The sequence below is a fragment of the Mus caroli genome, chromosome 5, assembly GCF_900094665.2.
Source record: "Mus caroli chromosome 5, CAROLI_EIJ_v1.1, whole genome shotgun sequence".
Classification (NCBI taxonomy): domain Eukaryota; kingdom Metazoa; phylum Chordata; class Mammalia; order Rodentia; family Muridae; genus Mus; species Mus caroli.
In genome coordinates, this window is record NC_034574.1 from 37,980,617 (window position 1) to 37,998,811 (window position 18,195).

Sequence of the window (18,195 nt, forward strand, 5' to 3'; positions counted from 1 at the left end):
AGAAAGAAAGAAAGAAAGAAAGAAAGAAAGAAAGAAAGAAAGAAAGAAAGAAAGAAAGAAAGAAAGAAAGAAAGAAAGAAAGAGAGAGAGAAAGGTATGGCAGGGTCTGAGGAGATAGCCCAGTGGGGAGAATGCTTGTTGTGCCAGCATACAGAAGCAAGTTAAAAGAGACACCTAGGAGAGAAGCAACTGAGGATAAAGTATAATTGCAGATGCAGGGAGCTACAGCGACAGAATGACAGAGTGTTTTCCTCAGGCAGCTGGAATCACTATCGTTGCTTGAGACTAAGACAGTGAGCTGACTCACTGTGTACTGAGGGAACCCACTGGGGTGTGCCACAGAGTCTGCAAGAGGAGAGAAGATTGCAACCCCACCTCCCTTGAAAAGCTGAGATTTATAACAAGTGTTTATCTACCAAATACTTCACATAAAAATAGCCCAGTACACCACCCACATGTTTTGTCTTCTAAGGGAAACACATGAGCCTTTCTTAAACGTTAGTTACAACTTCTCCAAACTCATCTCAGTTTTGAAAACAACTTGGCTCAGATGCAGAGGCGCTTGAGGAAGCCCTCTGACCACACATACTCTTTAGTGACCCACAGGCCTAGAGAGAGTCCTGGACCCTTGACAGCACGAGGTGTGTGTAGAAAGAGAACTTCGATCTGGGGCTTTTGTACTCAGTACTATAAAAATGGTTCCAGACATGACACGTGGGAGGGAGATAATCTAAAACAGGGGTGATTTTCATGTTTGGCCTTTGAAGATTTTAATAGGCATGAGCCAAATCAGGTTGTTGGCTTCAAATGTTTCAGATTTACACTGTCTTCCTTTGATTGTTTGAAATCATGGGGTTGTTTAGAGAAGTTCCCAGGCAGCTGACAGACAGAATTCAGCAGGTAGTGACCTCAAGTAGAGTCTCCTTCCCTTCACCCCTTATCTTCTCAGTCAAGAAGCAAGGAAAGAAACAAGGAAGTGGCTAGACTGAATGCGGGTTCCACCAGTTTCTCAAAGATCCCAGGAGATTGCTCTTATGTGATCAGTGGTTAGGAGCTTGGGGTTCCTTGAACAAATTTGTGTTCTCTACTCCATTCTTCTCCACTTCCTATTCCTCATAAGCAAGTATGGGTCTCCTTGCTGGCCTTTAAGAAATTTTAGTGACCCACAAGATTAGAATATTCACAGGATTTAGTACTTGAGAAGTGCCTGGCCCAGCAGGCTTGTGGTCATCTAGGACAGAGCTGGAAAACAACCAAGATCCTTTGCTCCTGGTCTGTATAATCCAGCTGAGGAGAAGATTAACAGAAACAAAACAACCACAAGCACAAAGATCAGAGGACCTTGAAGTAGACAGAGGTGAGGGTTCTGTTTGCTGGGCTCAAGAAGGTGAGTTACAAAAGGGAAACAGCATGGAGCTCTCTGAGAGCAGCATCTAGGGTAGTGCTCTGGACCCCAGAGTCACAGCCAGCTGGAGAGAAGGCATCACAGGCTGTGCTTGTGCTTGACTGGGGACAGCAAGGGCAAAGGAGGTCATCTGTCATCTTGAATAACTTGGAGCTCCACCTGTGGGGAGATGAGAAGCTGTTGCAGGGTCTGAGGCAGAGGAATGGCAAGTGGATAGCAACTTGAATCAAAAAGTCTAGTGTGAACACTGTTTGGAAGCCAAGCATGGCAGCTCCATCTTCCTTGCACTCAGCAGACTGGCTAGGCAATCTCAACAGCACACTTCTAGATGAAAATTTCACGGGAGCAAATCAAATGGCCGTATATTTTAAAAGGTGAAGCCATAGAAATCACAGTCCTGTATGAGGACTGACACACAGTGTCATAGCATGCTAATAAAATAAAATTGATGTGACCAAGGACCATTCTATTTGTGGCATCTCATTTCACCAGCAGGAAAACTCACATACCAGAAAGTCATTTCCCAAACCAGAACTGGAAAGCAACGTACAGAGCTGTCTGCCCTTTTCCCCTTGGACATGCCCTTCCCTAAATCAGAAAGCTTTTGCACAGAGAACAGGGAGGGCATCCCATCTCAGACTTGCTTAACAGTATTTGAGGGTTCCATTTAGAAGTTTGTAGCCAAAGCAGAGACCGAGAGTCAAAGGAAGCAGAAGGTCATCTGTAGTCTTGAAGGATGGGGAACTCTATCTGTGAGGAGAAAGACAGCTTCTGTAGACTTTGGAAGAGTCTATTAAAAGATGCTCTCCTGTCTGTACCTAACTCATAACTTTATCTAACTTCTTAACATAACATGGAGGTCCTGACATGAAACTATCTATTAGGAAATTTAGTGGTGAGGTCAAAGGTCCCAATACACTGTTGAGGAATTGTCATTTACAGCCTTCCAGTCACTGTTCTATTCAGCAAATGCATGTCTCTGAACACTAAGATCTATTATTGACACTCAGAACTCAACAACAAAGAGAACAAAAATACCAGACTTTGAAGAGCTTCTTTCATGGAAAAATACAAATGATGCAAAATCAGTGAGTCAAATACGAAGCATGATGGATAATGGCTCGTGCACTGGGCAGATGGAGAAAGGAGAGGTGGAGAGTGGCTTGGTTTGCAATCAAATGAGGAGCAGTCAGAAGGGCTTCACTAGGAATACAAAATTTGAATATATAGGTGAGATAGCAGTATATAATGATGGGTGTGTATGTAGCATATGACATAGAATGAACTAGATATATACATTAGGAAAACCTATGCCAAAAGAAGACCATGTGGATAGCCTGTGGTAGGAAGGTACCTGGCATACTTGAGAAGTGCAGACAGGATGGTCAGAGGTGAAGACTGGGAGAAGAGAAAAGTGGAATAAAAGGACTCAAAAGGAAAAGAAGCTAGCCTCGGGCATCCTGTGGCTCTTTCTAATCTTACAGCATTAGCTCTGTAAGCCATGGGAGACATTTACAGACTGTTGTCTTTTCAGTGGCGTCTCTGAGGACAGAAACAGAAGATTTTGTTAGGTCAGTGCCTGAAGCAGGAGGTAACATTGAAAGAGGTAAAGGTAGCAATAGCAGAGATGGTGAGAAATAAAGTATCTGAGATCATCTTTAAGGAGAATGAAAAAAGATGATTAACACCAGAACTTCACAAAAGGAAATCAAAGGGATTATGAAGGGCTTAGCCTAAGCATCTAAAAGTTTAAGACGTATGAGCCACAGGTGGAGGAAGATTGAGGGCCACACACTGGATATGTGAGATGTATGATGACTGGAGAAACACATGGAGATGACTAGTGGATGGGTAAATGTCAGTGCAGCATTCAGAAGGTCATACAAGACTAGAAACGAATTTTCCCAGCCCTGTGACTGACTGGCGTTACAGGCACAAGACGGGTGCAGACAGTGAAGTGAAGAGACCTAAGGGCAGAGAAGAGAAAGAAAAGGTAGGAAAGGGACGAAGAGGAGATGAGCTGCATAGGAAAGCTAAGAGATAGTGAGGACAGAAAGAATGATAGTCAAGTCAAAGGACTGAGCACTAAGCACAGAGGTAGATTCTGGCATTCACTGGTGATCTAGACAACAGCAATGGATAGTGGAGCAAAAAGCAGACAGAGGAGAGTAAAGAGAAAATGGAAGAACAAAACTAAATCCTGAATAGAGGTCAAATGAATTCAAAAAATTCAAGGAATTTTTTTCTATACACTGGAACAAATAAATTAAATACTGAGGAAGAAATGATAACATGTGTACATATAAAGAGAAAATACAATGCATTACTATATATACACTTATACACTACCTCCAAAAGTATTACTATATATATACATATACATATGCATATATACATATATTTTACTATAGGCATTGTTTACTATAAATAAATATATTACACATATAGTACATTACTCTCTACACTATTACACAATCCTCTCAAGAAGAGGAAATTTGTGGAAGACGAAGAAGAAAATCTTGAACTTGAAAATATAAAGAGACTAGTTCTTCGTAAAGAAAAATTCAAAGGTGTGATCACGTGACTGTAAACCTACAGCTTAATGGAAGACAGATTATTAAAAGAAAACTCACAGAACTTCGAGACCAGGACACACGGACACGTCTTCCAACTAGACACTGAAATCACAAAGAACTGTGTTACTAGAGAGAATGGTAAGGGAAAAAAGATCTGAGTTCTACAAGTAATTGGGGAGGGGGGTCAAGGATCAGTGGGTGACTTTCACCAGGATGGGCAATGAGTTGTATATATGAATAGCATGAGATTCAGCCTTGGAGGATGGATAGTCTGATGATAGCATGAAAGAAAAAGGAAGATACCTCTTTCATGGCATAAAGAGAGGTATGAATTGAAAAGCTGCAATCTGAGTGGGCTTCACGATACAAAGATACCACCTAAGGGAAGAAAGCCAGATGCTAGGCAAAACTAGGAGGCAGAGGCTATTCAGAATGAAGAGGGGAATGCAGATGACTTTTCTGGTGATGTATCTTGTGTCTTTAAATGCATTGATAAGAGGCCTGAAGTCAGGAAGGGTTCAAGATAGGTCCAGAAAACGGCCATAAGAGATAATAGTCCAGCAACAGCCTAGATGGGCATGGAGGACACAAAGAAGGGTCAAGGTGTGACTAGATTCCCTGTTGGTCCATAGTTAAGCCTGCCAGTGAACCAGTACATAAGAGGAAAGAGTAAGGCCAGGCCCACAGGAGCCATGGCAGGCCCATAGCTTCTCTTCACTCCTGTCCATGGAGAGTTAGAGACAGGGGAATGCTGAGTCTTGTTTGGAGCAGCTATATAAATGTCCAGAGTACTCTCTGCCATCCTAGTACCTTGAAAGGCACATTGGTAATGTCTCATCCTAAAATATAAGGATGTTGAGGAGGCAGAAAGGGAAGCAGGAACAGGTGATAGAGAAAACCATGTGTCATTCCTTTGTATCCAGCACACCGGAACCTTTGGGATGTGCTATAATTCTTCTGACAGTATAAAGATTATGGACCTTCTTACTCTGCTTATGCATCTGTTCTGCCTACAGTTTCTATGTTGTCTACTGTACCACTCAAGTAGAAACCTAAAACCCACAGGAGAGAGATGTTGAGAGACCCACTGCAAAGACTTTGATTCTGTGAATGTGGGACCTGCTTAGAAAACTGAGACCCCAACAAAGAAGGACTGACTGGAATTGTCAGGCAGAATCTGATGCTGCAGATAACAGGTAGAATTTCTCCTTTTGGAGAAGTCAAGCCACAGCTCTATTCTTTTTTTTTTTTTTCGGTTTTAAAGCGTTTATTGTAGAAAGGCAGAGAGAAGAAGAGTAGAGACGCAGAGGTCAGCCATGGCCATGTGGAGAGGGGCAGAAGGGAAGGCGGAGAGAAGGGAGTAAGAGGCAAGAGAGTCACAGCTCTATTCTTAATTCCTTTCAACTGATTAAATATTGAAACGTTATGCAAAGTGAACAGATTATAGATATAATCACATGTACAAGTTATCTTCCCAGTAAAACTTAGATGAGGGCTTGATGAATGGCCGGGGACTTACACTGAGCAAAATGGGTCTATAAAACAAGCTATGACATTAGAGATTTTTTCTAAGCCCTGAAGATGCTCTTCTGGGGATGTTCTTCACAGGCAGGGAAGTATCTATGACCCATTAGGGAAGAAGGAAGAGAAATTCCACCTTACAGTGGGGAGTGATTACATCTGCATGCTTACGTGGTGAGCATTCTTAGAAAAGGATAGAACGAACTACTAAAATAAAATATGACTTTATCAGAGATCTGTAGGAATTAGAGCTGGTCTCAATGGGAAATAAAGCAAGGTAAGTAGAACATCAGAGAAAAGTCAGTCTAAATTTCCCTGTGCATCTCAAAAAATAATTAATTTGTCCAGTATGTCAGGACATTTAAGACATGGATCAAAAGCCCCTGGCCAATCTTCCACTGAAATTATGAATTAGGAGTTGGCAAGCACTTACGAACACGTAGTCAATGCCTCTTTTGAAAATATGGAGAAAAAAATAGCTTAGAACTATGCCTCTGTTCTTAGGGGTGTATCTAGGAAATCCTTCAGTTAGCATCTGTCTATTGAAAGACATAGGGCGCCCAACTCAAAATTCTTCAGATCAAGACAGAACTAGGACCTCTTAATGGGTAGGACCAAAGGGTGTGGTGGATCTGGTGAACCCAAGCATTTCGATGTACATGCTCGAAATACCATAACTCCTCATCTCTTGAATCTGCTTGTCTCTGGGCTGACATCATTGTTATCCAGATCTCTCTAGGTAGTAAGAGAGGGAGAGAATCACCTACACTTTCTGGGCTATATTCTTAGAGTTCATCTGCTTCACTAGTGAAGACTATTGGTTCTTAGGGCTGCGTAGGGGCTCAGGGCTATGCCTCAGGAAATTGTCATGTTTGACCTCTCTCAAATTCACCAGGGTGACCCAAGAATAGAGTTGCCTGGAGCTGCTGGATCTGAGACTCTAGTGGAACTTAGGTTCTATGGAAAGGAGAAGGGAAAGTCCCTAGGGACAATAGTGCAGGCTTTCCCAGAAGGGTGTTAAAGGAACAGGAATGTCAGTTTTCTCTAGAAGCAACAGCTTGAGCAACAGAGATCACAACATAGAAGCCACCCATCCTGGTTGTCTGTTCTTCTTCTCTGAAGAGGTGTAATAACTTTTTTTTATCTTGTCTCACAGCCCCAAGTGTTATTTAAGATCAAATGAGATAACATGTAAATATGCCTAATGGACAATAATGGTGATACATATCCATGCATGTGTGTGCATACACACAGTCTTTGTGAATGAGGTGGGATGCTAGTTTGGGCTAAAAGGGAAAAATTGGGGAAAAAATAAGATGAAAAGGGGTAGGTACTCAGAAGAAGGCAATTGATATCACCTGTAAAGAGGAGTTTGGTCTGTTTTGCTAACATTGCCTGTGACCTAGATGGCCCTAAGATGGCCTTTGGAAATTTTGAGGATTGATGGTCTTGAAACTACCATTCGAGCTAGATTCCTTGCTTTGTAACCTGAAGAAAGGCTGTTCTCCTCTCCTTGCCAATTTCTTCAAATGTAAAAGACACTTACTCTATGTGGTAGGCTGTGGTAAGTTGAGGACCTGAGAGCATTTCCCCCAAGACAGGCAATCCACTCATGCAGTGCATGCTTATTGAGAGCCTACTATGTTCTGAGACTTGCCTAGACATGGAGACAGCACTGAATAAGACCAAAACTCTGCTATATGACCTTCCCCTCTGCTGAGGTGAAAGTCAGCTTTACCAGTGGAAAAGCAGAATGGGGTAAACAGACAAGTGTGGCCGATACTGGAGGGCTCATTTCATACTGAATACTGGCTGAAGTGGGAGAGAAAGCTCCTCTGAGAGACTATAAGCCATAAACTTTGCAGGTAGAGAAAGCCTCATGGTAAGGTCCCATGGCAGGAATGTTGTAAAAGCAAGTAAATTCGGAGATTTCCTCCAGCTGATGCAGCTGAGTCCAAGAATAAGCCAAGGCTACAAAACACAGCTTCAAAAACTAAAAATTAATCTGACTCATTACAGACAACCAAACCAGGCCCTGTAGCACACATTTGTAGTGCCACACACTCCTCAGACTGAATCAGGAGGCTCAGATGCTCAAGATGAGCTTACGCAACCTAGAAATTCCTTGCTCAAAATGAGTTAATAATTTTTTTTAATTAAAGGCAATCAAACAATCCATTGGTTGAAAATATCTGGATAAACTATTCCACTTTTACTAAAGAATCAGAGCGGAGATGACAAGATAGGATGAGTTTCTTAGTGAAGAAGCATGTTACAGAAAGAAGGTATGTGAGGATGCCATCTTAGACATAAATGTGTGTGCAGAGTGGAAACGGTGTGGAAGAATGTGCACATGAGGTCGCTAATGAATGTCAGGACGACATCTTCAGAGGGACATTTGACTTTCGTGAGAAATAAATTCTATTATTTTCCAAAGCATAAAATGCATGCTAGACCCAAGTGAAACTAGACTATCCACTCTTCACATTTGGGGACCATGGTAGAGACAATGAGAATCCCAAAGGATCTTGAACCATAAATCCTGGCTCTGGAGCCATCTAACCAAAGACATCAGCAAGTTACCTAGGTGCCTTTGGTAACACACCTCTGTCTCAGAAGATTCTATTCATTAATAGCAACTTGAATCCCCCAACCCCATCCCTGTGCTTTATGGAAGGACTAGAACATAGCTATCCTCAAACACCCCCAGGAGATTTTAGTGTGTGGAATGACCACTCCCACAGCTTAGTGCTAATGTAATGCTCTAGGTACTCTCATCCCCTGACATATGGTGCCACACTGAAACACACACACTGTTTTGATGAGGGGACAGGACAAGGAGAGCAGAAGGGTGTGACAGAGCTTTTATTGCAGAACACAGAGCCAAGCCAGGGAAATGGTTGGGTGACTGGAATAATTGCAGTAGGCTCAGAGAACAAGAATTGCCCTGGGTTGACTCTGGCCTTGGAATAACTGGAAACAAGAGGAGCATTTGCTCACTTTGCCCAAGTTCAGCAGAAAAGACAGCTGAAGGTGAACTAAGGGTTGGTGGATTTGCACAGGAAGAAAATGTCCCTGGGTAAGCCTTTCATTATCTCTTAGGCATGTCTAGCCCTGAGTGGGTGTCCTCTCCAGTCAGATGAGCAATATAGAAAATGGGGAAATGAAAATGACCCCAGGTGACCCTACAGGACTTATTCCAGCTCTGTGGCCCTTTGTCTTGGATCAGTTCCATCCTGGATCTGGCGCTTGGCTTCTTCTTGCCTAGAATAGGGATAATAACAGCAATGTCAACAAAGTCATTGACATCAGAGGAGAGCTCTGTGAAGACTCACTGTCAGCTGCAGCAGCAGCTACATCTCAGAAACAACTCTCGAATTCTTCTCTTTGTTAGTTTAGTGGGACTGACCACGTCTTACCTTGTATAACTTTAAATCAAGCTGTCCCACGGAATGCCTGGAATATTGTTCCAGATGCCTGAGAGAACTGAGGTGTCACTCTCAGAATTCACAAGGCACTTTTAAGTAGTGTATACTGGGTAAAACTCAAGACTTGGCCTCATCCCAGAACCTTCCCCTCCTGGAAGCTTATTTGTTCATTGCCATTATCCCCATAGGATCAAATTGGCTACTGCTCCTTTCATATTTTTTTGGGTGATAAAGTTCCAGGGAGTTTATAAAGTCACACCATTTGTGAATGGCAGGACAAATATTAAAACCACCTTACATGGTTCTGAAAGGGACATCACTGTGACTCTAACATGTAGGCTGTATTTGAGAAAATGAGACCAAGACTAAGACAGCTTCCATTCTTTCTTGGCCCGACAGTCCTTCAAAGTGTCTTGGATTGTATTCACATTTCATTTAAAAACTTGTTTTAAAACTTGACTGAGAAAAAGAGAAACATATACAGACTATAAATTGCAACAGGGAGGGGACAGAAGCAGTTCCCATGACTCTTTGGGAGATATAGATGATCACTGTAATCTATCATAAGGCAGCCACATTTGCTCAGGGTGGTAAATAACACCGCCAACAGCATTCAGCTCAGTGCTTGACAAGATGTATTTGCAGTCAAGGAAGCAGAGAGAAGCAGAAAGAGATTGGTTTCTTTTCTGGTGAAGATAGGAAATCTGAAGGTCTCTGCAACCTGAAACCCTCACTGTGGATCTTCTCCACTTCCCTCCAACATTTGCAGAAACCACTGGAGTGGTCCATCTGAGAGACATAACAAATTGTCTCCTCTGAGTCACATGGAGCCAGCTCTCACGGCTACCTCCATTCTCTGGCTTCCTTGTGTTTGCTAGAGACCATTGGCTTTTCCTGCCTTGCTTAACAGCAGAATTCCAAAACTCAGTGGCTTCCAACAGAATACATTTGTGTATTGATGTTATAGTCTCGTGGAGAATCACCTGGTCCCCGGGTTTATCACTGGAAACCAGGTATTGACTGCCTTTCCCTTCTTCTAGTGTCACCGGGGTGGCAAGCTTCAGGAGCTCACTGATGGAGGAGCAGAGTCCATGAGTGATTCAGGCTAATCCAGTACACATTCCCCTACCTAAGCAACTCCTCAAGCCAGGCTAGACCTGGCCTTCAGGGATGAGGGAGGGTGACTCTTCTGTGTACTTCCAAAGACAAGAGAGTTGGATGCTATGGAGGGCATGCAGCCTGGACTGCAAAATGTGTGCAGAAGCAATCAGAGTGTTTCTATTAAAATCCATTCCCCTCTTCTCCCTTACCCTCTTACTCTCTTGTCTCTTGCCCCATTGCTCCACAATCCTCTTCCCCACCTCTCTCCATGTGGCCATGGCCAGCCCCTACTTCTCTACTCTTTCCTTCTCTCTGCCTCTGCTACTCTCTTAACTCCCCTCCCCATGCCCTAAATAAACTATTCTATGAAATCCATTCCCATACTGCAGAAGAATGATGGGGAAGGAAGTAGCTGATGACTAAGGAGGAAGCAGGAAATTATGTGGGCTTACACTGTTTATGAAGTATCTCTGATTGGGTTACTTGGGATAGGAAGTGATGAAGAGAGTGAGAGGCAGGACCCTAGCTACCATGGGGACACAAGCTGTACCTCTGAGGGATGCCTAGTGATTTACACTGACTTCTGAATGCTAGAGCCTGACATTTTATCCACATAGGTTAGGTAGAAAGGGTAGAGGAAGACCACAACCTGTCATGACCATGGTTAGCCATGCCCTCAACACTTATGTGCAGGTATATACACACAAACACAGGCACACATGCACAGAGGCATACACACACACATACACAACTGCTTCTAGTAAAACAGGTAGAGTCATCTGTTCATGTGTGAGCAGTGCCACATAAAGAAATATGGCCAAGATGTTGCAAGAAGTAAATACAGAAGGCAAATGATTGATAATAACATTAATAATAATAATAATAATAATAATAATAGTTTCTCTTCAGTGACTGGCCACCATGAGGAAAGAGGTTAGTTTTCATTAGTCTTTAATGAGTTACCAACATAGGTTCTCAGAAAAATATACATTCTTAAAAGAAACAGAATTCATCAAAAGAAAAACAGAAAAAGACCAACTGAAAAGTGGACTGGAGAGGCTCAGGAAATCAGTGGATGATGAAAGAAAAAATAATTAGAGAAATGTTCCTCGACTCAGCAATAACAGAGAAGAGACACATGCCACCCTAAGTACAGAGCATGCAGAGGAACTCACACAGTGAATTTGAAAGGAACAAGGAGCTGAAGACAGCAGGCAATGCAGACTGAAGACAACGGGGGCTGGGAAGCTCGGATTAGTATTCTGAACAGAAAGAAAGGAGGTCAAGGAGAAAAAAAACCTTAATATCAAAAGTTTCTCAAGCTAAGAGAAAGAGGGATTCCTGCATTTGAAGTGCACACCATGTCCCAGTAAAAAAGAAGCCAAAATGATGACATCAATATCAAGTGTGGAGAATGTACCTCTGTTGCTAGAGTACTTACCTAGCATGCGCAGAGCACTGGACATCATCAAACTGGGGTTGGTGGTTTATACCTGTGATCCCACTGTTCAGGAAGTGTAAGCAGGAGACTCAGAAGTTCAACGTATCCTTAGGCTATATAATGAGCTTGAGGCCAGCAGGAACTGTATGAGGCTCAGTCCTTAAAAATAATAATAATCTATTCCATGAGATTCTGGTATTCAAAGAATGTTTAAGCAACATGAGCCACAAAGGCACTGACCAGACCTCACCATCCTCTCCACAGCCCTCAACACTAAAACACAGCCAACAGCATCCACCATGTCCTAAACAGCACAAAAACATAACCCAAGGTTTCCTTTTAGCCAACTGATCCTGCTAAAAGAAGCATGCCAGCATTCTTAAACACACAAGAATCCAAGGAGTACATTAACCTCCCTTTTGAAGGAATGTGATAATGAAATCCAACATAACAAAACATGAATCAGAATTAAACACTCAGCAACCGAGAAGCCACTATAAAAATGCAAGAGTGAGTGCTGGATCCTTCTAGACATGGAGTCTAAACAATGACGGGAACTCATCCATAAGAACAAAAAAGAATGATTCTAGGAAATGCAAATATCATAAATTATCACAAAATGGGAAGCTGCTATAAGGGACAGAAAGTGTACATGATCTCCTTACATGAAGGAAAGCAAATGTTAGCTGAAGATGAAATATATAATGCTTTAAAATGAAATTTGAGGGCCCGAGAGATGGCTTGATAGAGCAACACTTGCTGCTCTTTCAGAAGTTTCAGGAGCCATTTCTCAGCACTCACGCAGCTGTTCACAACTGTCTCGAATTCCAGTTCCGGGGGATCCGATCTCTCTTCTGATCTCCTTGGGTACCAGGCACGTACACGGTTCACAACCATACAGATAGGCAAACACTCAAACACATGAAATAATAAAATACAATGTTTAAAAAAAAAGAAATTCTGCTTTAACCTGAGAAAGAGCCTCTTAGAAGCCAATAATTCGTTTATATTAACCTGAAATTTAGCAGTTTCTTATGTTTGATTCTAACTTTTTTATTCTTCTGGTAAATTCAACCAGACTTAGTGGAAATTCATTTTATAAGAGTACTGTGTGCACTGTATGAACCTACTTGTAAACTCATCTCCACTAAAACTTGCCTAAAGAGAATCTGTAACAACACTCACAAATGCAGGCAAAAGGATTTCCAAGTTTGTTTTGTTCCCTTGTGTTTCCATTTCTATGTTCTTTCCTGAAACTATGAAATTTTTATAAGCAGTCGCATTTCTACAAATACAATCAACGCAGTCCCATTGATATAAACATGCTACTACATATAAGATCCAGCCCTGAAATCCACCACTGCCTGAGCCCCACCCTTCATAAAATCCCAGGAAGAGGTAGCATCCTGCATTTCCAGGAGCAATCTATCTGTTGCTTCCCCATCCTTCCTACTGTGGTAAACATGACATTCAACTCTCTGCTTCTCATTCCAATCCTCAAATGCAGTTCTCAATATATCCCATCCTCTTACAAGTCCAGGAATTCTTTATTAGTGACCCATTGCTGCTGTATCATAATCACAACAAAAATTCTGGAAGACAGAAATCCAAACTTAAGGTTTGGACGATGTTGGTTCTCTTTTAGACGCTTAGAGAAACTCACTGTTAGATTTCAGAGTGCAGAGTAGAGACAAAAAGCAGGAAAGAGACCAGGGTCTGACCGCAACTGACTATTAATTTATTATACATTTACTATGCCCACTGTGAGGAGCCACACAGTGAGGGGAAAGTCTCTTTCCTGCAAGGATGGAGGAATCTTCAAGTAGTAAGAGGAGTGTTTGTCATTTATATGGGGACTTGGGAATGAGGGAGTTGATCATTTTCAGCTTCTGGTGACTGCCAAGAATGGAGTTCTTAGATTGTGAGTGTCTTCTCTGTTTTGTCTTCTTTCCTATGTTTTCCCTTGTTCTGGAGACATATTTGGATCTAGGGTGTGCACTAATATATGACTTTCTCATCACAATGTCCACACAAGCCCTGCTTCCAAATAAGGTCAAGTTAACCAGTCTGGGGATGAATGCTTCTGTTAGAAGTCTAAGTACAGGAGCTTCCAAGATGGCAGAAACACAAACTGTGAGCTGCTCCTTTGAAGAAGTTCACAAAAGCATAGAATCATCTACCAGCTGAACATCTGTGCTTGAGGATCTCACAGGAGCACAGAGCAGTGTGGAACCAGGCATACCGGGGACGTGGTTTGGATGTAAAATGCCCTCCACAGGCTCATATGTTTGAACCCTTGGGCTCCAGTGTGTAGTTCTGTTTTGGGAGGCCGTGGAAGTTTTTGCATGTGCAGTATAACTTGCAGACCCAGAGCTGTATGAACTGGGCTTGAGAGTTACTGCCAGCTTCAAATCCAACCTAAACTTCTGGCTTCCTGCTCACCAAAATGTAGGTTAATTGCATTATGACACTTTGCTTTGATTTTTCCATATTGTGAGGACTATATTCTTTAAAACTATGAACCAAATTAAATATTCTCATCCCTTACATTGCTTCTATCAGCAATACAATCACAGTGATTAAATATTAAATAACTAATCCACTGGATACTAAATTCTTAATTAGATATAGGGGGGCAAGTCACTTAACTTTTTTGAGTCTTGATTTTCATCAGGAAAATAATTTCTAGCATATAAAACAAGATGTAGATTAAAGGTGGGGTTTCATAGAGTTTCTACAGTACAGCAGACATTTATCATGCTAGTATAGACTATACTTCAGAGAGGGTATGCCAGAAAGAGTTAAGATCAGGGAGCTCACAGAGGGAAAGCAAAAAGGGAAATCTAAAGTTTTTTCCATGGGTCCATGACCAGGACCTCTTTATTTATTTCATGTATGTGAGTACACTGTCGCTGTCTTCAGACACACCAGAAGAAGGCATCAGTTCCCCATTACAGATGGTTGTGAGCTACCATGTGGGAATTGAACTCAGGCCCTCTGAAAGAGCAGTCAGTGCTCTTAACAGACTGAGCCATCTCTCCAGCTCTGGCCAGGACCTCTTAAATCACATGTTCTTTGATTTTTTTTTTTTATGTGTGCTTGGAACTTTAAGGTTGTAGGGGATTGACTATAGTGGTGTCATTTCATTCTTAATGGGAACTAAGATCATGGAAAACCAAAATAAGAGAAAAAGAAGTCCCAATTATCTGCATCAAAGCATGGCTCATCTCTGGCAAAGGATGTCTATAGAAACCATTCTTACATTAGCTACCATTTTAATGGCACATCCCCAAAGCATCTGAGATTAAGAGCCCTAATTCCATAACACACAGTGCCTTAAATTGAGGTCATCAGCTTTGTCAATTTTAATACATATTGAGGTGTTCAGAGCTCTAATGATTTGAATGCTCTTCAACCAGAGACACAGGTTGCTTCTCACTTCCTATTGTCTGTCCTTTGAAGGTCATGTCTCATGCTTATCAGATGATAGCACGGTAGCTCTGCTCTTCAAACAGCATATTTGTGTCAAAGACGGGAAGGGGAGGAAGCAGGAGTCTTTTCATCAGGAAAACAAAGCCTCCCCTCCCCCGAGAACTCCCTATGAGGGGTCTGATCCTACCCTTCAGGCTGGACTTTGGTCTGAGAGATATCATCTAGTCTCCTAGAAAAGATTCTGCAAAGTAAGGATACAGACAGGTATATGTTATGGCTCGACAAACTCAGAATTCAGGCAGCAAAGGAGTGAATGTCAAATTAATATCAAGATATGCCACAAAAAGAGGCCTGGACCAGCTGGGTGTGGTGGCACATATCTTTAATCTGGGGAGGCAGAGGTAGGTAGACCTCTATGAGTTCAAAGCCATCCTGGTCTACAAATCTGCTAGCAGGTGTCTCCTGAAGAGTTGCTCTTCACCTGTTAAAGGTGGAAGATAAAAATTGAGCAGAGTGCTTTTTTAAAAATAAAACCCAGGACATGGCCCTCTCTTGCTTCATTCAAGATGAATCCATCAAACATCTAATAAAAGCCAAACTTCCTCCAGGGCCTTGAAGACAGGCACAAGTTGGTTCCCATCCAGCCCACTGTTTTCTAACACCCTGTCCCTGGCTCTCTCCTCTGATTTTCTCTTCTTCTTGCTGTGATCTTTCTTTCCCTGTGACCTTCAGTTGCAAGTTTCTGCAGAAACTTCACACCCAGATGTTCAAGGGTGGCACCTTTGCCAGATGTAGATGTCACCTCACAGATTCCCATCTCAAAGAAACCTGCGTCTAGCCCTACTTCCCCCTATACACACTAGCTGTTCATCCTCTTTCCACCCTGTGCCACCAAAGCATCTGTCTAGTCTTTGCAGAACTGCAGATGATTGAAATCAGCAGGCTGCTGGCTCTTTTATCTGTATCTGTTATCACTCTGGAAGTCTATTCACTCAAGGCTTTCATTTGTTGTATTTTCCACTATTTTCCCAGCACCTGTATCCCTGCTTCATATACTAAATGTTCAGTTAAATGAGGGAGAAGGGGAGGGAGGGAAAAGAGCAGATCTAAAAGCCCAGATGCAAATGATCAGACCAGGACCAGCAACACACCATACAAATGCATGGTCAACACTTACCACTACAAACATACAGCTTCCACAGGCGGGAATACCACAAAGGAGGAAAAGAAAACAAATAAGCAAACAAACAAAAAATGGTGGTTGCTCACTGCCCTCAAAGGAGCCCTCAGCTCATCTAGGAAGAGAAATCAAGGAGCAAGGGAAGTTGGAGGAGTTAGAAGAAGTGAGAGGGTGGGGTTGAGCATGAGAGCTGCCAGCTTCCAGCTTCCTAATTGAAAAACGGTGCATTTCCCTAGAGGGATGCTCATTGCAATGTCATTGGTAAAAAATCAAAAATTAAAGACAACTGAACATCCCAAAACAGGGATTAATGAAAACAATTTCAACATGTCCATTTGATATGATTTTAAAATTATGTTGCAAATTATGTCTTATTGCATGATAATCCTTCAGAGAACAGAACACAGAAAAGTAATACTGCAGGAGATTATATACATCGTTCTAGATGCAGATCCCCAAATGATAACGAGGTCACTTAGGGGTGGTACTGTGACAGCTGGCTTCTGTTATTTTCTTTTTGTTATCTACATTTTTTTCTGATTAATGCTTTAATTTGGGAAAGATTTCTCCAAATTTAAACAACTAAATTGGGATCCTCATGTTAAAGTCTATGCCTCCAGTGTGATCAAAATCCTATCCACCCAAGTCTTTCCTTGTAATAAGAGGGATGCTTCTACATATTTGTCCAAGAATACACAAATGTTTGAGAGGCTCAGCCAGTTATGGGTTTAAAATCCTCTAGGGGTATCATCAATAGTACAACTATCATAGGCCTAAACAGCCTCTAATGTGAAGAACTAAAACACAGTGTAGATCTAGGAAATTATCCATGGTCTGAATGCCTCTTGGAGCAATACCCAGTACCAAACTCCCTTATCCTCCAAAGCTGCTGCAAATGACAGTTTTTCTCTTGTAGAGTAGATAGAATGTTCTGCTTGATTCCTACGACCTTGCTTAGTCCCTGCACTATGGTTGCTTCTACTCTATAGCGTCAGCCTCAGGACTGACTGTGTCTGTGGGAGACCTCTTGGTCAGCAGACTAATCCGTGTGCCAGGCACTTGCCCTGGCTACTGTTCTCCACCCATTCCTTTGACTACAAGTCTGAATCCGAGGAGAAATCAAATGATTTTGATTAGCCTTGATTAGGTCCTACAAAAGACAAAGAGCAACAGCAGAGAAATGGGAACCCTGAAGACTCTGGAGCTGAATTACTATTAAAATATCGATAAAACGCACATAAGCAGAGGTAGACATGTGCAGATTTAAAACAAAATCCTGTAGAATGAGATCTATCAAAGGGGAAGCTAGTGAGTCCGAAGCCTCTCTGTTCAGTCGGCAGCATTCCTTGATCTCAACACCAAAGAAGATTTCAGACTCCAGGGGGAGTGGGGGGGGGGTGCATTTTGGATACCACTGAGCTGGCCCCTTCAGTTTCCCTCATAGCTCCGAGAGGGAAGTGACAATGTCATGGATCGAACATTTGTGCTTCCCATAGACTAGACTTTTATGTTTAAGCACCAACCTCCATGAAGACAAAGATGTTAGGGCTAGAGGGGGGCCTGAGGGTGGAATCCTAGTGACAGAATTAGTGACTTCATCAAACACACTCTTCTTCCTCCCTCACCTCCTGCTCCCTCTTCCTCCCCTACTCCAGCCCCACCTACCTGAAGGCCAAACAGTGATCTGGGCTCCTAGATTGTGACTATGACAGCTAAACACAACAACCAAAGTCCACTGAGATGTCATCTATCTCCCAAACTCTTCCCAGACAGGCTCTTCAGACTGACTCTCAGTGTCACTCCCGTTAAGATGCACCACTCTAAAATTATGAAATTTGGCAAAATCCAAGGAAAAATTCTCTCCTTTTACCAAACATATCTATCCCTAAGTGGCTGTATAGACCTAAAATAGTGCTCATGGGAATGGTGTGACTGTTTTAGTCACTGCGACGTTTAGCTCAGTGGTTCTCAGCACCAGGCTCCAGGTTTAAATTATCTGGGAAACTTGTTTTAAAGTATAAAAATAAAACTCCCCTTGCTGGGAAAACTTAAAAGAATCCAAGTCTTTTGAATTCTTGTGCCTGGGTTCCTGGTATCTACCTGTATCTATT

The 18,195-nt window shown here is 42.2% G+C and overlaps 1 protein-coding gene and 1 long non-coding RNA gene across 4 annotated transcripts in view; one reads left to right on the top strand and one right to left on the bottom strand.

Annotated features, from left to right (window-relative positions):
• The window catches only part of C1qtnf7 (C1q and TNF related 7), a 101,259-nt gene that overhangs the window by 44,040 nt on the left and 39,024 nt on the right, over nt 1-18,195 (top strand). Inside the window, exon 1 of one of the 3 annotated variants that reach the window (XM_029477692.1) lies at nt 7,730-7,787. The exons of the other annotated variants lie outside the window; for them this stretch is intronic. Within the exon in view, the coding sequence (XP_029333552.1) occupies nt 7,772-7,787 (16 nt within the window). The 5' untranslated portion in view covers nt 7,730-7,771. Of the gene's footprint in view, nt 1-7,729; nt 7,788-18,195 lie in introns of those variants that run through there. 3 annotated transcript variants of the gene reach the window in all.
• The window catches only part of LOC110295114, a 42,670-nt gene that overhangs the window by 2,507 nt on the left and 21,968 nt on the right, over nt 1-18,195 (bottom strand). The window lies entirely within an intron of this gene.